The sequence below is a fragment of the Cucumis melo genome, chromosome 6, assembly GCF_025177605.1.
Source record: "Cucumis melo cultivar AY chromosome 6, USDA_Cmelo_AY_1.0, whole genome shotgun sequence".
Lineage (NCBI taxonomy): Eukaryota > Viridiplantae > Streptophyta > Magnoliopsida > Cucurbitales > Cucurbitaceae > Cucumis > Cucumis melo.
Genome location: NC_066862.1, coordinates 11,592,065 through 11,611,040, shown reverse-complemented (window position 1 = coordinate 11,611,040; position 18,976 = coordinate 11,592,065). Strand labels below are relative to the sequence as shown.

Genomic DNA, 18,976 nt, shown 5'->3' with positions numbered 1-18,976 from the left:
TGAACACAATGATGTATTTCATGAACGAACAAAGCACATTTAGAATTATTGCCATTTTGTTCACCATCATCTTCAGAGCAACACTCTCCATCTCCACCACTGACCAACCAGCAGATATTTTCACCAAAGATCTCCATTCTCCTCATTTCACTCAGCTGCTTCACAAACTCAATGTGGTCTCTACTCTAGCATCTTTAGTTTGATGGAGGATATTGTCATAATTAGAGTATTTTTGGGGAATATTATTCTTGTATTTATTTTGCATATTCTTTCCTTAAGTGGCTATTTACTTTGTGTATAATTAGGCTTTTATTTCTGGTAAATATCAATAAAGAAAATACACACATTTATGCAATAAAAATCTCATAGATGATGTTTCTTCCCTTGATCAAAAACATTCAAGTCAAAGTTACGTTGATCAAAACTACAAAACTTCTTGCAACAATATCCAACTACCAAGAAACATTTCCCCTCCCCTTTTCACTTTTTCATCTTTTGGATATCAATTTGATCATTGAAACTTGGGCAAGATAAAGCTCTACGAATATATATATGATTCAAATTGTACTACTATTTTAGCACAGACAATTTCCTTTAGAGATTCTGTCTCAAAGAAGACAGGAACATGTATTCAATCCACGACAAACTCAATCCATATTCTCCCAAAAATACAAAGTGGTTTCCAGATTTCAATATTATCGTTGACTAGGTGCTCAAGCTTCCATTGTTTCAAATTGTTTATTGATCCGTACATATTATAGATTTAAATTTTTAAATATTTAAAATTATTGGGACAATCTATTTGTAAGTAAATGATAAAAGATATACAAGATTACTGAAAATCTGAAAGAGAAAAAAAAAAAAAAAGTGAAACCAATTTGTAAGATTCATTTAAACATGAAATAATGGGGATGCAACTATAGTTATATGAGATTCTTCCAAGTACATCTTTGGGTTATTAAAAGATTGAGAACATTTGCAGATTAGGGTCTTTGCCATAAATCTGACCAAATATTTATTTTTGACATTCTTCCAAAACAAAAAGCTTTAACTTTGTAATATCTGACCAATATTTAACTTTATAATCTTTTGACAAACGAACATAATCTTTGATATAACGAAACATTTTTCTACTTTTTAGGATTTTCCAGCCAAAAGGGACTATAAATTGTTTATATCAACGTTTTTTAACTAATAAAATACACCATCTAATAAAATACAACGTATAAAAACAACTAATGAAGTACAGTGTTTTTGTATTTGTAACTGAAAATTTTAGAAATTCACTTACACATAGATTTATAGTTGTTTGTATTTGATCAGTTATGCAAAGGGAACGAACCCCTGAAGATCAACAGGAAAAGTGTATTAAAAATGTATTGTATTTAACAAAAAAAAAAAATCCCTACTTTTTAGGATTTCCCAATCAAAAAGGAACATCAATTGTTTATCAATGTTTTTCAACAAACTAGTTTGTAACAGTTGAAAAAGATAATCAGTTCACTATTTTTTAAGGGTTTCTTAAACTGTATAGCAAAACGAGGATCGTAAGAATAGACAAAACTTAAAAGTAATGGTAAGTATAGTAAAGTTTATCTTCGACCCATAGATATTATTTAAAACTCCATTAAGGGCATGAAAATTCGAAGATACAAAATTTCCAGCTTTTGAAGTTTAACGATGATGGACTCTATCATCGATATAAGTGTATCATTGATAGACTACTATCTATGATATAAATTACTATCGGTAATTTTAGATGGTCCCATTTTTTTAGTGGTGGTGGTTTTGTTGGGTAGGTTTTTTTTTTTTATTCAAGACATACACAATTACTCGATCAAACACGATTTACAAGATTTGAGTTCAATGTGTGATTAGACCTTGGTAAATGTAGAACATATTATTCAGCAGACAAGATGACTCAATGTTGCAAACATAGATCGAAGATGTGTTGAAGGAGACGATGACGACAGGGTGAGGTGTTGTAGAGGGAGATCGAGATCATGCTTAGTTCGTAATTATGAATTTTAATTCATATGAACTTCAATTTTGAAGGTGGAATTGTACAAATCTTCATTCATATTTGCACCAAAATCATGATCATATTAGAAACTTGAGAAAACAATAAAACACTAAAACACTAGAATGCTAGCTTAAAACTAAAAAGATTTACCTAAAGATGTGCAATTTTCAAATAACATGTATATTGAACAAAAAAAAAAAAATAACTATGAGATTTCATGAAATGAGATGCAAAACAACCGGAAAAATGCAATTCGTTCATGGTCCTAAACTTTCTTCTTGAATTGTTTTAACACATGCATTCTGAGAAAGTTGAAGTTCAACTTAAGGATTATAAGGCATTAGGAAAAAGAAGATTATAAACATAGGCACACATTCAACCAATAGAAAAGTTGATTTTTATGATTTTTAATTTAAAGGTACACAACTTTCCTTAAGCCCGTGACTAATCTTCAGCCACGTAGGCTATGACTAGGTTAAAGGAAGTCGTGTACCTAGTTGACAATAGTTTCTAGTTCTCCCCTATTTTTGTAATATGTTTTAAAGGTACCCTATTCCGTACTATTCTAAAAAAAAAAAAAAGCATTATTGTCCAAAATGTTATATACATAAAAAATAAAAATGAAAATAAACTGTGTTTATTTTTTGTTCTGGTAGTAAAATTAGAAGCAACTATTACTTTTTATTAATATTTACTATATTATTTAAATAGATAGAAGAGAACCAACGACTAATCCTTTGCAATTATTCTTGAAAAAGAAAATAAAATTACCAAATTTGTCTTGTGATTCACAATTCTATCCAACATAGCCACAAATTTTTTTAAAACATGGAAATAGAACTAATAAAATACATTACCCAACTCTGTTTTCTTAAGCTCTATATATACAATCAAAATTGTAGATGGATACTTTCAAATTTTGTAATATTTCCAAATATTTTAATCAATTTTGGTATTACACTCATTTTAATTTCCAACTATAAACTTAACATACTTAATTAAATACAAGAATAAAAAAAATTATATTATTGGTTCTTTCCTACCATTTTCTATTTACAAAATTTCCATGTCATGGTACAAATTAAAATATTTAAGTAAAAAGATAATTACATTTAGAGTTAATAAAGTGGCCCTTTTTACTTCTTTTTAAATGCAATTTTTGAATAATACTCTACAAAATTAGACCTGTTTGTTTACGTCTATTGTTATTTACTGGTGTCAATCGAAATAAAATGTAGATCCACTGCAAAATTTATAATCAATAAAATGTGATCTAAATATAAAGGAGAAGATCATTAATTCAATTACATTATAATTATTACATGAAACTCACTCCTTTATTACAAATACTATAAATGTAATATTAAGAAAATTATGAATTTATTATTATCTTATTTTGAATTGGTAAGCATGAATTTTGAATCTGAAAAAAAATAGTAATTGAACAAAAAAAGAAAAATGAGATTTTAGTATTATGGGTGATGTGGCATTTCAAAAATAGAAAAAATATATAAAAACTCTCTCTCCTCATAATCTATTTTTCCCGGGAAAATCATTGGGTGGGGGAGAGGTGAGAAATTGAGAATGTGGAAACCCACTTCCCAATTTGGAGAGTCATTTCCATTGGTAACCATTTCTTTCTCTTCCGATCTGCTTTTTATTCGTCTTCCTCCTTCTCCTCTTCCTCTTCCTCTTCCTCATGGCCACCAATAAGCAAAAGGAAGAACCGAGGTCAAGGAGGCCCCGCCATCGGAGGAACCTACAGATGGAAGAATTGCCCACTTTCACCAAATGGCTTAACCCTTTCGGTCATTCAGCTTCTTGCAACGATGCTAATTCCAAAACCAAGCTACATAATCTTGCCAATCCCCCTGTTGAAAGGCCCCCTACCGTCCTTCTAGATTCCTCAGAGGATGCTGTGGCGGTTGTCACCAATGTTCCCGAAAAGGAACGACCGCAGACTGTGGCTGTGGCTGTAGATGGTTCTATATCTGCTAGAGGGGGGGCAGGTTGTTGTTGTTGGCAAAGTTCCAAATCCACGCGGCGGGAGTGTGCGCTTAAATTCCATATCTCTTTAAGGAAGAGAAAGGTGGTTGATAATTCTACAGAGGCAGAGGTTGTTGTCGCCGCTTTGAATCCCTCGGAGGAGGCAACAGGGGTGACTATCAAGGACGGATGTGGTTGTAGGTGTTTGCGAACATTTCAGATCTTCAAAAGAAGGAAAAGTAGGGTCCTCGGTATTTCAAATCTTCAAAAAGAGGAGGGAGTGGTTAACGATGGTGCGAATCTACGGATGGATGAAGTGGTTTCTAGTGGTTCAAACTTGGTGAAGGAAGAGGAAGTCGTCATCGCACCAGATCGACACAAGGAAGAGGAGAGTGGTTGCTGTTGTGGACGATCGAAATGTCCGCCGATGTTTCAGATTTGCAGAAGGAGGAAAGTGGTTGCCGGTAAGGAAGAAGTGATCGTCCATGCTCCAAAAGTAGAAGAAGAAATGGGTCATGATAACGTAAATAAGCAAGAAGGGGATTCAGTGGGATGCTTGCAAGCATTTCACATTTGCAGAAAGAGGAAAAGAGTAGACGTCAATCCAAAGACATCGGAGAAGGAGTCGGTGGTTGCCAGTAAGGAAGAGGTGGTCGTCGATGCACCAAAGGTAGAAGAAGAAGTGAGTAATGATATCGTAAATAAGCAAGAAGGGCATTCAGTGGGATGCTTGCAAGCATTTCATATCTGTGGAGGGCGGAAAAGGGTAGACGACAATCCAAAGACATCAAAGAAGGAGCCTATGGTTGTCGGTAAAGAAGAGGTGGTCGTCGATGCTCCAAAGGTAGAAGAAGAAGTGGGTAATGATAATGTAAATAAGCAAGAAGGGGATTTAGTGGGATGCTTGCAAGCATTTCACATCTGCAGAGGGAGGAAAAGAGTAGAAGCCAATCCAAAGACATCAGAGAAAGAGCCTGTAGTTGCCAGTAAGGAAGAGGTGGTCATCGATGCTCCAAAGGTAGAAGACGAAGTGGGTAATGATAACGTAAATAAGCAAGAAGGGGATTCAGTGGGATGCTTGCAAGCATTTCATATCAGCGGAGGGAGGAAAATAGTAGATGACAATCCAAAGACATTGGAGAAGGAGCTGGTGGTTTCCAACGATTCTTCAAATCTCAACGTCCAAAATTTGCAGAAAGAAGGGAATGGGTGTTGCAGTTGTTTTAGATGTAGGTCGCCATTCCAAATCTGCGGACAGAGGAGGAGGAGTAATGTGGATCCTAACGTTCCAAAACTAGGCAAAGAAGAGAAAGTGGTTGTCGATGTTTCAGATCCACTGGGGACGGGGTTGGTCGCTGCCGGAAGGGAACAACATTCCAGATCCGCTCAAAGGGGAACTTGTTGGTCAGGATGGCTGCCTAGGTTTTTTCTCTGTGGGGAAAGGACGGTCGTTAATGCCTCAAACCATCGAGATGAAGAAGAAAAGGCGCCACCTGACGTTCGTAAGGAGGAGGAGGTTGTTGTCGCCATTGCAATGGCTGACGAAATTCCAGATCACGATAAGGAGAAACAGGTGGCTGCCATCAACATTCCTGTTCTTAATGTGGAGGTGTCTGTGGGTTCCAGTGACACTCCTAATCTTCATAAGGAAGAGAATGTATCTTCCGACAATATTCATGAAGTTCGGAAGAAGGAAATTATGGATTCCGACGAGAAGGTGAAGGATGGTGGTTGCAAGTGCTGGGGAAAAGAGAGTGGTAGCCGCCAACAACACCAAAGTTCTAGATCTAGGGAAGGACGTTTGCCATTCCAGATATGGGGGAGGGGGTGGCTACCAACACTAAACATTTGTAGAGGGAGAAAAGACGTATCTGTTAGGATTCCAAAATTACCTGAAGAAGAAGGGGTAGTCGGCAATAACGTTTCAGATGTCCGTAAAGAGGTGGTGTATGCCGTCGGAGTTACGAGCGTGGTGGCTGGCACCGATAATTCAAAATGTAAGAGAGGATGTGGTTGTTGGAATTTGAAAGCACGACGAAGGAGGACAGCGACTATAGATAAAGAGGGCGAAAGCGATCGACGATCTAAATTTAAGGGTAGAAAAGGCCGACGGGGTTGGCTACGACGATGGGGAAGAAGGAGAGAAAGAGAGGGAAAGGAAAAAAACAGATAGAAAAAGAAATTCATTTTTTTTTCATTTTTTTAAAAATTATTTGTTTAGCAAAATTAATGAAAACAAAAAAGAGAACCATATTCTTTTGTCTTCTCAGCTTGTTTAATGAATAATGTACAGAATTAATTAAAGAAAAATGTTTCTTGGTCCAATGGGTTGGTGACTAGAAATTTTTATTTTAACTTCATTATTGGTAGAAAAAAGTTTCATCAATTCCTTAAAATCAAACAGATTGATAAAAAAATTGCATAAATGCAAAATCTCATAGGATAAAATTCAATTGTGAAGCATAGCTCATATAATAATTTCAGGTTAAATGAAATTAAAAAAATATGTTCGATTGTGGGTTTAAATTCAAATAAGAAAATTTTTTATTTACAAAATTAAGAACTTGAATCACCTTCTAGTTGAGTCCTTCACAAAATTGCGTTTTGTTGATGTTTTGGAATGATTATCACTTTGGTTTGGTTCAATATTACTTTCAAAATCATTCAGACTCTATAAAAATATTTAAGGACTTAAAATAAAACATTAAATTGATTTTAAACGATTAAAATACATATTTGCAGAATGATTTTAAAATTTATAAAATCACTATAAAATACACTTTTAATGATCTAAAACCAATTTCTGTTGTCTAACATCACATTTAAAATGACTCAAAAATAATTCAAGATATACTTATTTTCAACGCAAGAAAGCAGTCATTCCAAAATGACTGAAATGTCCTTGAGAAGCATATTTGAAAGTAATTTTCAAAATATCAATAATTTTAATAAATCTAAAATCACCATCAAACAATCTATTTCATTTAAATACTTGTAAATATTTCTGAACTTTTTTTCAATTTCTTTTTAACATACGTATGATTTATCATTTAGGAGGGAAAAGAAAGGAGCTTTAGATTACTTGAGGACAGTAATGAACTATCCTAAACATGAAATTCCTGGAGTGACAAGAGAAAGACTGCGGCAAGAGCAAGTAATATATCAGTCAAAGCAAACAATTGAGCTGATCTGCATTTTGATTGGGCAGAGCTGCTTTGCACAGCTACTGCTGAGGATTTTGTTGCTGCATTAATTGCCTCAGGTAACTCACAGGCCCCATATCTCATGTTTTCCTGAATGATCGACCATAGTTCATCAAAACCAAACATTTTGACAGCTTCTAATGCTAGAAAAATGATTATGCAGACCATTTTTTTAGTTTCAATGCCGTTGTTTTCATTGCTTTCCTAATCTCCTTCTACATTCAATCTTATCTATATTGCCCTCCAAACTCAAAGACTATGTACAGAGATTGTGATAGGGGTATTCTTTGAATATTGAAATTTCTTGAATTTGTTATTTGGTGCTTTGCGCAACCGTGTATGAGGATCTCAAAAACTAATAGGGAGATGTGATATATGTACGAATAGAAACTCCTGAAACATAGAGCCATCTCTCTATAAGGGGACTTTGCTAATATACTATTTAAGCTAACCTACTGTTAGTAAACCACGTAAATCTTTGTGTCGATTGTCTATCTTTTTACGTTTTTTATTTTCTTTATTTGTTGATTCCAAACATTGAGATATCAAGAAGTTTCCTTTTGATTGTAGCATAGTAGTAATCACTAACCTTGCAACTTGAAATGTTTGGACATCCACAAACAGAGTGACCGTTGGTTATATCGACGGCTTTGGCAGCTCCTCCCCCGTCACTTCTCTGAAATATTTTCAGATCAAATTAAACTATGTTTAGTATATACATCAATCATCAATTTCAGAGGAATTTGAAGGAACTGATTTATGAGTTAGTTACCTTGTAGAAGTCAACAGCAATGAAGTTAGGCCATCTATTTCCTGCTGCATTATGGCAGGTGTTCACCATGTTGAGTAATGGAGCTGAGTTGTCCTTGCAAGCTTCAGGGAAATTTGCAGCATTTCTGAAGAAATTTACAATTACAAGCGACCTTGAAGTCGTGTTCATCGGCAGTGATTCTCCTCGGTTCGGGCATGAACCTGCTTTCATTCCTCCATCCCCATCTGTAGAACGGTTGAACCAATAAGAATAGCTATTGGATTTTCCAAGTTTTATTCAGTCTACTCAGTATGAAATGAACTTACATTGGTTTTCTACCATGTATCTCCAAACGTATGCAATTCCTTCTGAGGCTTCTTTTGCTGCTTTTGAAGTAAAAACGAGCAGACGTTGGTTTTTCTGGATCATGTCGCTAACTGTGGGCCAATTACCACCATTCTTGGGCATTCTCCACACTGGGAACCAGAATTTTCTCAGACCAGCAGCACCAAACACATTGGTCAGGCCTTTGGGTGACGTGACGTAGTCTTCGATGATGATGGTGACAATTTCGAAAGGGTTTGCATCAAGAAATGCTTGGAACTCTTTGAGAACATTAATGGCAGGTTGCTGGTCATTTAAAGTTTTTGCATGAACTTGTTCAAAATAACATAAACAAGAAAATGAAGGCATATCACGCCAAATTTCAGAACACCAAATAACAGTCTGCAATATGCATACTTACAAAAGCTGTATAGTTGTAGCATTGGCCTCCATAAGAGTGACATAACCATATATCATTTTCAAAGTCATACATATCAAGCATAAACCCTCTGACACCATTCTGCAAAATGAAAATTTCATCATAAAGATAGGCTCATTAATAATCAATATGTAGTGAAAAAAACATTAATTAGAACTGTAACAAATATGTTTGTTCATGTAAATATTGTTCAAAAGGTAGAGACACGTACTAGTTACTTTGATCAGATCAGAGCCATCAAATCTAATCCACACAACTTTCATCAAGACACTTCATTTGAAGAGAAAGTTATTAGACTATACTAAACTGTTAATATGATTATGAATTGCTCTAAAACTAACAATCCCATAAAAATATGACATTTCTTTTTCAGGGTCTTAAAATTGATCGTGTGTTCCTTCCCGTTAAAGAGGTCATCAAGATATTCCAAAAGTAAGGCCCTGCCTAACAATAATTTTTGCCTTTGATTTTCTGCTTTTAAAATAACGTTGTTTGTATACTACTACTTTCTAGACTTCATTTTCAAAATTTAACCAGATTAGAAAAGGCGGAATACTACTACTAATAATAAAAGTAAAAATAAGCGAGGAAGAAGAAAGGTTTACAAGAATGAGAACTACGGACAAAAAAGGTTATGATACCAATCCTAAAAAGTTAACTTCGTTTAACTGGCTTTTGCTTAAAGATATATCATTCTAATTTCAGGGTCGCTTATTCTTGATGGCAACATGAACCTCAACTACCTTTTGCAAGAGTCAACAGCGTATCATTATTTGAACAATGTAGTTTAAGTAGTTGTCAAGCAACCGTATCGTTCCTCCCAATTAAAATAGAGAACTAGGACCAAAAAAATAACCAGCACATGAGAGAGAGAATCTCTTACGTAATAGGACCAAAATATTCACAAGCACGTGTGGAAGAGAGTGAGAGAGAGAGAGAGAGAGAGAGAGAGAGACAGGCCATATGCTTATTTGAAAATGGATAAGACAAAAAAGAGTGGAATATTCAAGTGACTGAGTCACGCTTGCACCAAAAATGATAAAACAATAGAGGAATAAACCAGAAAACACACGCCTAAGCATTATTTATAATATGAGTAGTGGAAATAAATATCCTAAACTTTTTAGGTCAAGATATCGGCAGGGTTGGCCTGTCAAGCAAAGATTTTCATGTTTCTTCCATTTAAAATAAAGCAACCTAAAAAAGGGCTCCCACTAGAAATAGAACTGTTCGCAGGCGGGGCAGGATCATGAATTTTCAACCAAAATATTACTTGCTTATGCGTATAATTATTGATTCTAACTATTAAAAGGAGGCATGGAGGAAAACATTTAAATTGTAAAGTTTGTATGTGTGAATATATAAGAGACAAATAAGAGGGGGAATTGTCCTTCTCCTTCACTTTGGATCCACCACAGCTCCTAGGCTGATTTTAGCTGGGTTAAATAAATGTTTGAGATTCAGTTAAATTATTAAGGCAAATTTCTCTAGTTCAAATAATACAAAATATAGGAACAATCCAGTTCAACGTCATGAGTTGAGGTCTTTAGACAGAAATTTGCTGGTTCAAGTCATTTGGGTCATTTTCTAAATTCTATTTTAAACAGTTCAATAATATTCTATCTATTTTACCCATTTGTACATGTCGAATTAAAAACAGTAATCAGCAGTTTAAATATCATATACATCATTTTAAGTACATAAATTAATTATATAGTTGAAAAAGCTCGAAATAAAGGCCCACGGAATTCTGAAGAAATCTTTTTTTTATAATTATTATCTTTTTAATTTGAGGAGAGTTTAAGATTACACCCAACTCAACTAACCCCTGAGGAAAATTTGTCTGATCCTACACCATTTAAATATAAAAGAAAAACTTTACATATAAAAGAAAAACCTCGTAAAATACTAAAGTCTAGTTACGATTGAACTCATGGCTGGGAAGGAATTTGGGTGTCAGAGTTGGAATTTTATAGATTAAGAAAGAAAAAGAGAAAGTATATAGTCTTTTTTAAGAAAATGATAAAAAAAAAAAAAAAAAAAAACAGCTGGATCGGTGAATCCTGACCAATTTTGGAAAATATATTAACTCAAAACCCCAGTAATTATCATATTCCGACTCAATCCAATCCAAACAAAGTTTGCTATTCTTGTCTAAAATAATAACAGTAATGATAATTTAAAAAAAAATGTTCCATTCAAATAGTGGAATTGGAATAGTCCAAACTTAGCAAAGTATAGGGGTAAACAGCCCATCCAATGCCAATTAGCTATTTCAATATGTTTACCACTTTTAGCATACATTTCACTCTAATCGTAATTCCATCTGGGGAAAAAAGTGTCCAAAGGGAGAAAATTAGGGTTCAAGTAGTGAAAAACAAAAGAAGTTTTGGTCTTTCAAGTAACAGACAACGAGCAATCCTAGAAGAGAGGTTCGCTATCAAGGACAGGTGAACCAAACATCCAAAAACTAGTTCAATTTTCAACTAAAGCAACGATAAGACTCACCGCTATACCGCCCAATAAACGTTACACAATTCTTAAATTTCCTTTTCCAAATTCTACTTTACTCTTCTCTCGAATATTCCACAACCGAAACAGGAGAAAAAAACAACAATAACGAAACAGAAAAGGAAAGGCAGTAAGGTAATAACGTACATTAAGCTGGCTAGTAATGGAGTCCTGTTGGTTCGTGGGAGCAAGAATCAAAGACCCAGTAGCCGATTTCGCCCCTAATTTCGCGAAAGAATTGTGGGTTGTCAACCATGTGTAATGATTAAACGGAAGATCCTTAACCTGCTCCAAGGTAAAAAAACCCAATACCCCCAAAGTGAAAAAGAACCCACAAACCCAGAAAAAACAGAAACAAACAGAGCGATGTTAATTATAACCTTTGAAATCGGACTGATCGGTTGGATTCGAGTACAGCGAGGGCGGACATTGCCATCGGCGAAGCAGGTTTCGCAATGCAAACCGGCGTCGCAGTTTCCGTTAGCAATACAAGTTCGTCCTTCCTGAAGAAGAAACAGAGAAACCCATTAAATAGAGAAGGAAAAACGAAGTGAGTAATGGAATGAAGGGGGAAAAAAGAACCTTAAGAGCTGAAGAAGAATGGAAGAGAAAGAGAATGTGAAAGAGAAGGAGTGCCCGGAAGAAATGAAGATAGGCCATAGAAAGAAGCATTTCAGGCGGGAAATTTTCCGGGAATGTAGATGGGAAAATGGGTGGGGGATTGGAGAAAGAAAATGGGAAAAAGAAATGGAGAGAGTGAGGGAATCCGGAAAGTCTTTGAAGAAACGAAAGGCAGAGTTCATAACTGTAAGGCGCGCAGAGTCGTACGGATATTTACTACACTCAACTCTCACTTATTTCTTTCTTTTAATAAATATGTTTGAAAAAAGAAAAGGGTTTAGGATTATTTGATAATTATTTAGTTTTTATATTTTAGAATCAAATCTAGCTATTTCATTTCATGGAGGTTAGTTTTCATCTATATTAAGAATCAAGCTGAACTCTTTAACCAATTACAAAACAATTTTTTAAGAAAATCATAATTTTCATAACTTAGTTTTAATTTTGAAAATATTGATTGAGAGGGAATATAAATATTGTTTTAGATTTAATTTTTAAAAATTAAAAATCAAAAATCAAATAATTATCAAATTAGTTATAAATTTAGGTGTGTATAGTTTTTAAAAATATGAAGAGGATGCTTCTAAGTCTATTCTTACAAATTGAAGACTAAAAGTCAGGTCTCATAAACATTCTTCTTTATTGTTTTTTAATATGAATAATAATTTAGAAATTTACTTATTGATTGAATTGCACTTACGTGGAATTATTGCATTTCGTAACTTATTGATTTTTATTTGGTATGATTTTTAGAATTTGAAATGTCTTTTTTGGCCAAGAAAGATACTTCCTTATTTAGTGTGTTGCTATAGCTATTATTACACTTCTTTAATAAATGTGTGTGTATATATATATATTTGGGTGTGTTTCACATCCATTTATGTTCCTCTATTCTTACCGGACATAAAATTTATAGGTAATATAGAATGGTTAATTTTAGAAACGAGATTATGAAAATGAAATTACCTGTTCTTTGAATAATTGAAACTATCTTTAAAGAAATGTTCGTAGTATTGAGTTAAGTTATGAAATTTGAATTTAAGAAGTCGGGAGTTTTAGAAATAATATATATCTATTCATACACCTAATGAGGAGTAAAATCATGATATGAAACTGTGAGAATAGTGTATCCTCAAGCAACCTAGAGTCCAAAATTTTAAATTTGGCAAATGGTGCCAATGTTTTAAAAGATAAATATTTTATTTTTAGAAATTAATTAATTAATTAAGAAATAAGATGTTGAAGTGGTGGGGTTTAGGGTGTACGCAAAAGATTAAATAAATAAAAAGAGTTTTCTTCAAAGAAAATACTAATCCTTATCCCTAATCAAACGCCACTTTGTATATAATGGACTTGTAGCCTCCTATCATTCTCCTTTTCATCATTAAATCAACTCCCTTTTTTTCTCTCGCACTTATGTTTCTTGGAAGCAAAAGCTTTTCCATAAATGGTTTTTTTACTTCAAACAATAGGGGAGCAACACTCGATCACATTTTCATCAATAATTCATATTTTAACCAATTTAATTATATTAAGTTTGTTTCACTCAAAACTACAACTCCTCCGATTTGAGGCCTCAATGACACAATGAAATAGAGAAAATGGATTTAAGGAAAAAATATGTCACAATGTTAAAATGCGTGTTTCTTTTTTTTTTTAGAAAATAGAGAACTTTCAAATTCATTATTTTTCTCGACACTTTTTAAACGTCATTGAGCACGACATTTTTTAAATGTCATCGCCTACCCAAATTTTTCTTTAATTTATCATTTCATTAAAACTAAAAAAATGAATATTTTATAAACTACCCAAATCAAAACTTCTTCACGTGAAAACCCAAGCCCCTTCACTCGGTAAGCCTCTTCACCTTCTCCACATACGATTTCGATGACCACCCCCTTTACCCTCGACGCAAGAACCGGTCGCCGCCTTCGTTCTCCCTCTCCCCTTCCGTTTGACCTTTTTTTCTCTTCTTCGTTGTCTGCATCTCACAAATCCCAAATTTATTGTCGTCGTTCAGCTTCAATCGCCACCAAACAAGGGTTTTCCAGTTGATTGGGCTCGTGTTCCGACTACTTAAGTGTTGTGCAACAATTTGGGCAACTTCTAAGATAACTCGATTCAACTAATTTCAAGCTTTCCAGGTTTCGTCCTTTTTGTGTTTAATTTGCCATTGTGAATGTGTAATGGTTAAGTTTGTGAGTTTGCTTGTCAAATTTATTCATATTAGAGAGTTATAAACCCTAAAAGCGGTACTCCATATTTGTGGGGAAGAAAGTAGTGTACTATACTCTGGACTGTATCGAAGGAATGAGAACATGCATGATGTTTTATGTTTATGGTTCAAGAAGTGCATCCATAATATTATTGTGTTGTGTTCATTTGGTTATGATACATTGAGTTAAAAAATGTATGAATCTACTTGTCCACGATAATTGGTTATTATAAAATATAGTTGTCTTGTCAGATTTTATTTTAGTTGGCACTACCAGAAATAACACATATGATACCTAATGAAAAAGACTATAGGCTATAATAGGCTTTTATAGTCTTTTTCAAAAGTCATGATAGCCAATGTTATTAAAAGTTTTGAGTTTTTTATAACGTTTTTCTAAAGTTATAATAAGTGTTATTGTACAGTATGATGATATAGCTTATATATGTTGTTATAAAAACAATTGATAGCCTTTTTCATTAGAGTTATAATAAGTTTATATAACTTAAATAATATGTTACATCTAACATATAATAACAATTTTTTCAACGCTATACTATAGTATAATATTTACAGCTGTAATATTAAACTGTAAGAACCTTTTGATAACATTTCGTTTTTTGCTATATAAATCTTTCTATAACTTTAACTTATAACTATGAAAAAGGTAACTTTTTTCTCAAAAATAATTTATGAATTAATTAGTATTTGATAAATTTTACTTCAAGTACTCATCTTTAGTTAAATCTACACACACAAATACTTCATAGCACAATAAATACTAATTGTTGGAATTTATGTCATAAAACTCATAATTTGTAGTTAAAATTATATTTTATTCAATAAAATGATTATTGAGAACTTATTAGTAAAAATAGAATACTATAATCTTGAATTCAATAAATTGTCCCGAGGCTATCTAGTGTAGACTTAAACTTTATGTAGAGACATAAACGTGGATCAAGTTTGAGTATATAGTCCAAACGGTTTGGGGACATTATGGATGCGGCATGCTTTGTAGTTAGTATAAACGATGTGATCCTGAATCGTTCATGTAGAGACATAGAAGTGAGGGCATCATATGTAAAGAGTTTACATAAAACTGGAATCATGTAATAGTCACTTTTAAGTTATAACACTGTTGACTGTATAAAACTGACTACTTCAATTATTGATGACCTAGGTAACTTAATTTTAATCCTAAGCTAACTATGAACTTCTGTTTACATGAAATTATCCTTAAATCTATATAGGTAAGGACAGTTCAACGGCGCTAGCCCAACAAGTCTTCCATTTCAAGGGTAAGACTAGGTGGATGGCTAGGGACATAGGGGTGCAAAGACATAATTCACTCCTATCTGCTTTAAGGTTAGTAGATAAGTTGTTCTCTTAAGAACTAAATCCAAGTCTTGAACAAATGGCCCTACCCCTCTTATTGGCCCAAGAGGGATTTGGTTTATAGGTTGGACTTTAAACCAATTATTCTATAATTGATCAATGAAACTTAAGGAGCAAGATGTAATCTCAGGAGTAAAACGGTATTTTGACCTAGTCAAGATTACAAACAACCTGTAAAAGATTAGTTTACTAATCATGATTATATCAGATGGGCAGAAATATATTTATAGTGAGGGGACTGGAACAACAGGACTTTAGTGTAATGACTCGTTAGTTAACGAATGTTGATTAGCTCGGTCTAAAAAGGTTTAGCCAGTTAATTTCGGATCGTTGAAGCCCTTGATCTATAGGTCCATTAGGTTCTCCTGCTAGCTCATATGAAATTAGCTTAGAACAATACGTTCGAATAATTTGAATTGTTCTAATTAGATTAAGAGAGAGAAACGAACAAATATATATGATATAGTCGTTGGTTATAGCTTTAAGATAGAGTTTTATGTTTAAATATGATTTAAATATTAAAAATATGAATACATATTCATATTCGGAAGCTCGAAATTGATGAAAATGGTCAAAGTTGTAAAAAGTCAAAATGTTAACTTTTGACTTCGAAAAGCCAAACTTTGACTGGCTTTGTATTTTTTAAAAAATACAAAGTCAAAAATGAATTTAAAAAAATGTTATCTGAATTTAAACTTTGACCGGCTATTCTAATGTGACCAACTATTCTAATGTGATTTGAATTTAAAGAAATGAATGCAAATTCATGCTCGAGAGGTTGAAATCAGTCAAGACAGACAAAATAATAAAAAGTCAACATTTTGACTTTTTACTTAACAAAGTCAAATTTTGACTTTGACTTAATTGGTCAAACAATGCATAAAAACTTTTTCAAGCCCTCTGTAAGAAAACTACGAGTGTCTCGATAACTTATGCGTTCAACAGGCGTCCATCCTTCCTTTTATGTGCTTTAGTCTATAATGCAACCTTTGTGACCGAAACTACGAGTGTCTCGATAACTTATGCGTTCAACAGTCGTCCATCCTTCCTTTTATGTGCTTTAGTCTATAATGCAACCTTTGTGACCGAAGTTGGATATGAACTACTTTTTTTCTACAAAATGAGATTTATACAATGAAACCACATACAATATGGACGAAAAATTGAAGTACAGTAATGACCTTTACCATCTCTTCAACCAAACGAGCATAGCCTTTTTTACATGTATATGGGAGTTGTTTTTTCTTCATTGCTTTGTATTTTTCACTTTTCAAAACTACTCAAATAAAAGACATTCAATATTCATATAAATTAATAATAAGAAAATGTAAGTATATACGTTTTGAAGTGGACATTTACATACCTTGAACTTTGCACTAGTCTTCTCACTCATAAAGTCCTTCCAATCATTTATGGATTGTAAATTATCAAGCGTCAGCTTAAATGGGACATCTCGAATTTTTTTTACTGAGCGAGATTTTCTAGCCTTCCATAATCTACCCATCTTTTGAAAAAAAAACTCTTTTTTTGCCAATCTTGTTCATTGTACCTTGACTAAAGTATAAAATAGTTAGAAATCAAATTCAATGAACTTATTAGAGAAAAAGAAATGTGCCTTCAATCTAAGTTATTTAAATAAAATAAAGTAACTTAATACCCGGATAGATTTTCATAACACTATTTTCAATCTTGTTGCTAGTTTTAGCCAATTCTCTAGATTCACTGGTACAACCTCTCTCATTAGTTGACCAAGAAAAGAAGTCAATTCTACCAATTCATCACCAATGGGTTGTCCATGTTCATTGAAAACAAGGTTCACTCTTGATTGATTTTCAACGACTATTTTCTTCATTTTTGTAGGTCCTTTGTTTTTCTTTTCTTTTTTGGCAAAGTTATCATTTCAAATGGGGGTTCTTTATTGGCAACATGATCTTCAACTGCCTTCTTATTAGGCAAAGTCGTTGTTTCAAATGGGGATTATTCTTCAAATCCATTTACATTAGAAGTTGTTGCTTGCCTACGAATTGCTAATCTTGTTCAAGCAGCCGGTGAGTCTAATGTAGGACTAGGCTTGAGTGATAAACATTTGGGGTGGGCACTAATGAGAAACCTTTCCATGTTCTCCTCATTCGGAAGAAGCAAACTATCACTAGTAAGCTTCATTTGTGTAGACCTTTTTCTTTCCTTTGACTCTTAATGTCATGGTATCTTGTATGTGTTGCTCAGTTTGAGATAATGATATGCTTTTCTCCATTTCAACCTAAAAGCATCAATATTAACAAATAATCAATAAGCATCATTTTATAATATAAATATTTACCGTCCTTTGTGTTTTCACCATAGTGGAGGTGGCTTATCCAACGACATACCTATAGATATTGATACAAAGTTGTGCAAAATTATTTATGAACAAAGTTAATTTGTAGTAAATAACTAACATCAAAATGATACTCATCTAGATGGACTCAATCCTTTACAAAATAGAAGTTTTTAATACAAAATAATCATATAAACAAATGCTTATATAGTGCATCAAACTACTTCTCAAAATGAAAACATCTTCACAATCTTGTCTTGCATAAGTAAGCTCGTTAGTTTCATCAGCATCTTCAACCATACTATGCATGTATTCATTACTAACTAAAATATCATCATAATTCTCATCATATATTTCTAAGTCATGAAACCCTTTCGATGTTGCTTTTAATACAACATACCAATTTGAAGTGTCATTTTCTATAGCATAAAACACTTGTTTGGCTTGCAAGGAAAATATTTCTCGTATAAACTTGCTTTCACTTTGAAAGATCAAGACGGTCCTGACATGTTGAAAAGGTGTGTATGCTTCACAGAGCATATATCTTTTCTATAACATATGTGAAAAACAGTGTGAGATAATCAAAAGTCCTTTAGTTAATTTTGAAGTAAATAACAATCGGAAGAGCTAAGTAAACAGTGGAAGAAAAATAACACAAAGAACTTTGGTAACCCAGTTCGACAAATACCACCTACGTCTAGGAAACTGCACACAACTCAGATAAGAAATATTATTAAGATTCACAATAGTCAATATAAATCAATACAATAAGGAACATTCTTCTTATGTATATAACTATCTTTAAGTACAATATAGCTTAAAGGATTCAGGCTCCCCTTGAATTTATGGATGACTCTTTATGAAGATAAACTCAGGCTCCCCTTGAATTCATTGACCACAGTTCAACTATTTCACTCTTCTTTCATATTTCTTATCAATTCGTACACAATAAGATCACTAATAGACCTTCAGTAATTTTTCATCACAAAGAAGGTAATTGATGTACCTTCGAAACCTTTCTCTCGAAAGAATGCCTGCAAATTGAATTATCAGTGATGCCCACCACGAACCAAGCATACAACTTCAATATATAGCCACTCTATGAAATCTTTGAGGTCTTTTTAAAAAGATATAGATAAAATATTGCTATTTACGAGGAAGATTTTTTTATCTTTAAAAACAAAGATC

At 33.3% G+C, this 18,976-nt stretch overlaps 1 protein-coding gene across 1 annotated transcript; it reads right to left on the bottom strand.

The window, feature by feature from the left end:
• Nucleotides 1-6,969: 6,969 nt before the first annotated feature.
• Nucleotides 6,970-12,125, bottom strand: LOC103496166 (PI-PLC X domain-containing protein At5g67130). Its single transcript, XM_008457914.3, has 8 exons — nt 11,820-12,125; nt 11,618-11,740; nt 11,385-11,522; nt 8,709-8,807; nt 8,290-8,593; nt 7,985-8,208; nt 7,802-7,888; nt 6,970-7,302 (listed from the first exon to the last, which is right to left on the bottom strand). Exons 1-8 carry the CDS (start codon nt 11,907-11,909, stop codon nt 7,114-7,116), a joined length of 1,254 nt encoding a protein of 417 aa, XP_008456136.2. The 5' UTR covers nt 11,910-12,125; the 3' UTR covers nt 6,970-7,113.
• Nucleotides 12,126-18,976: the final 6,851 nt, after the last annotated feature.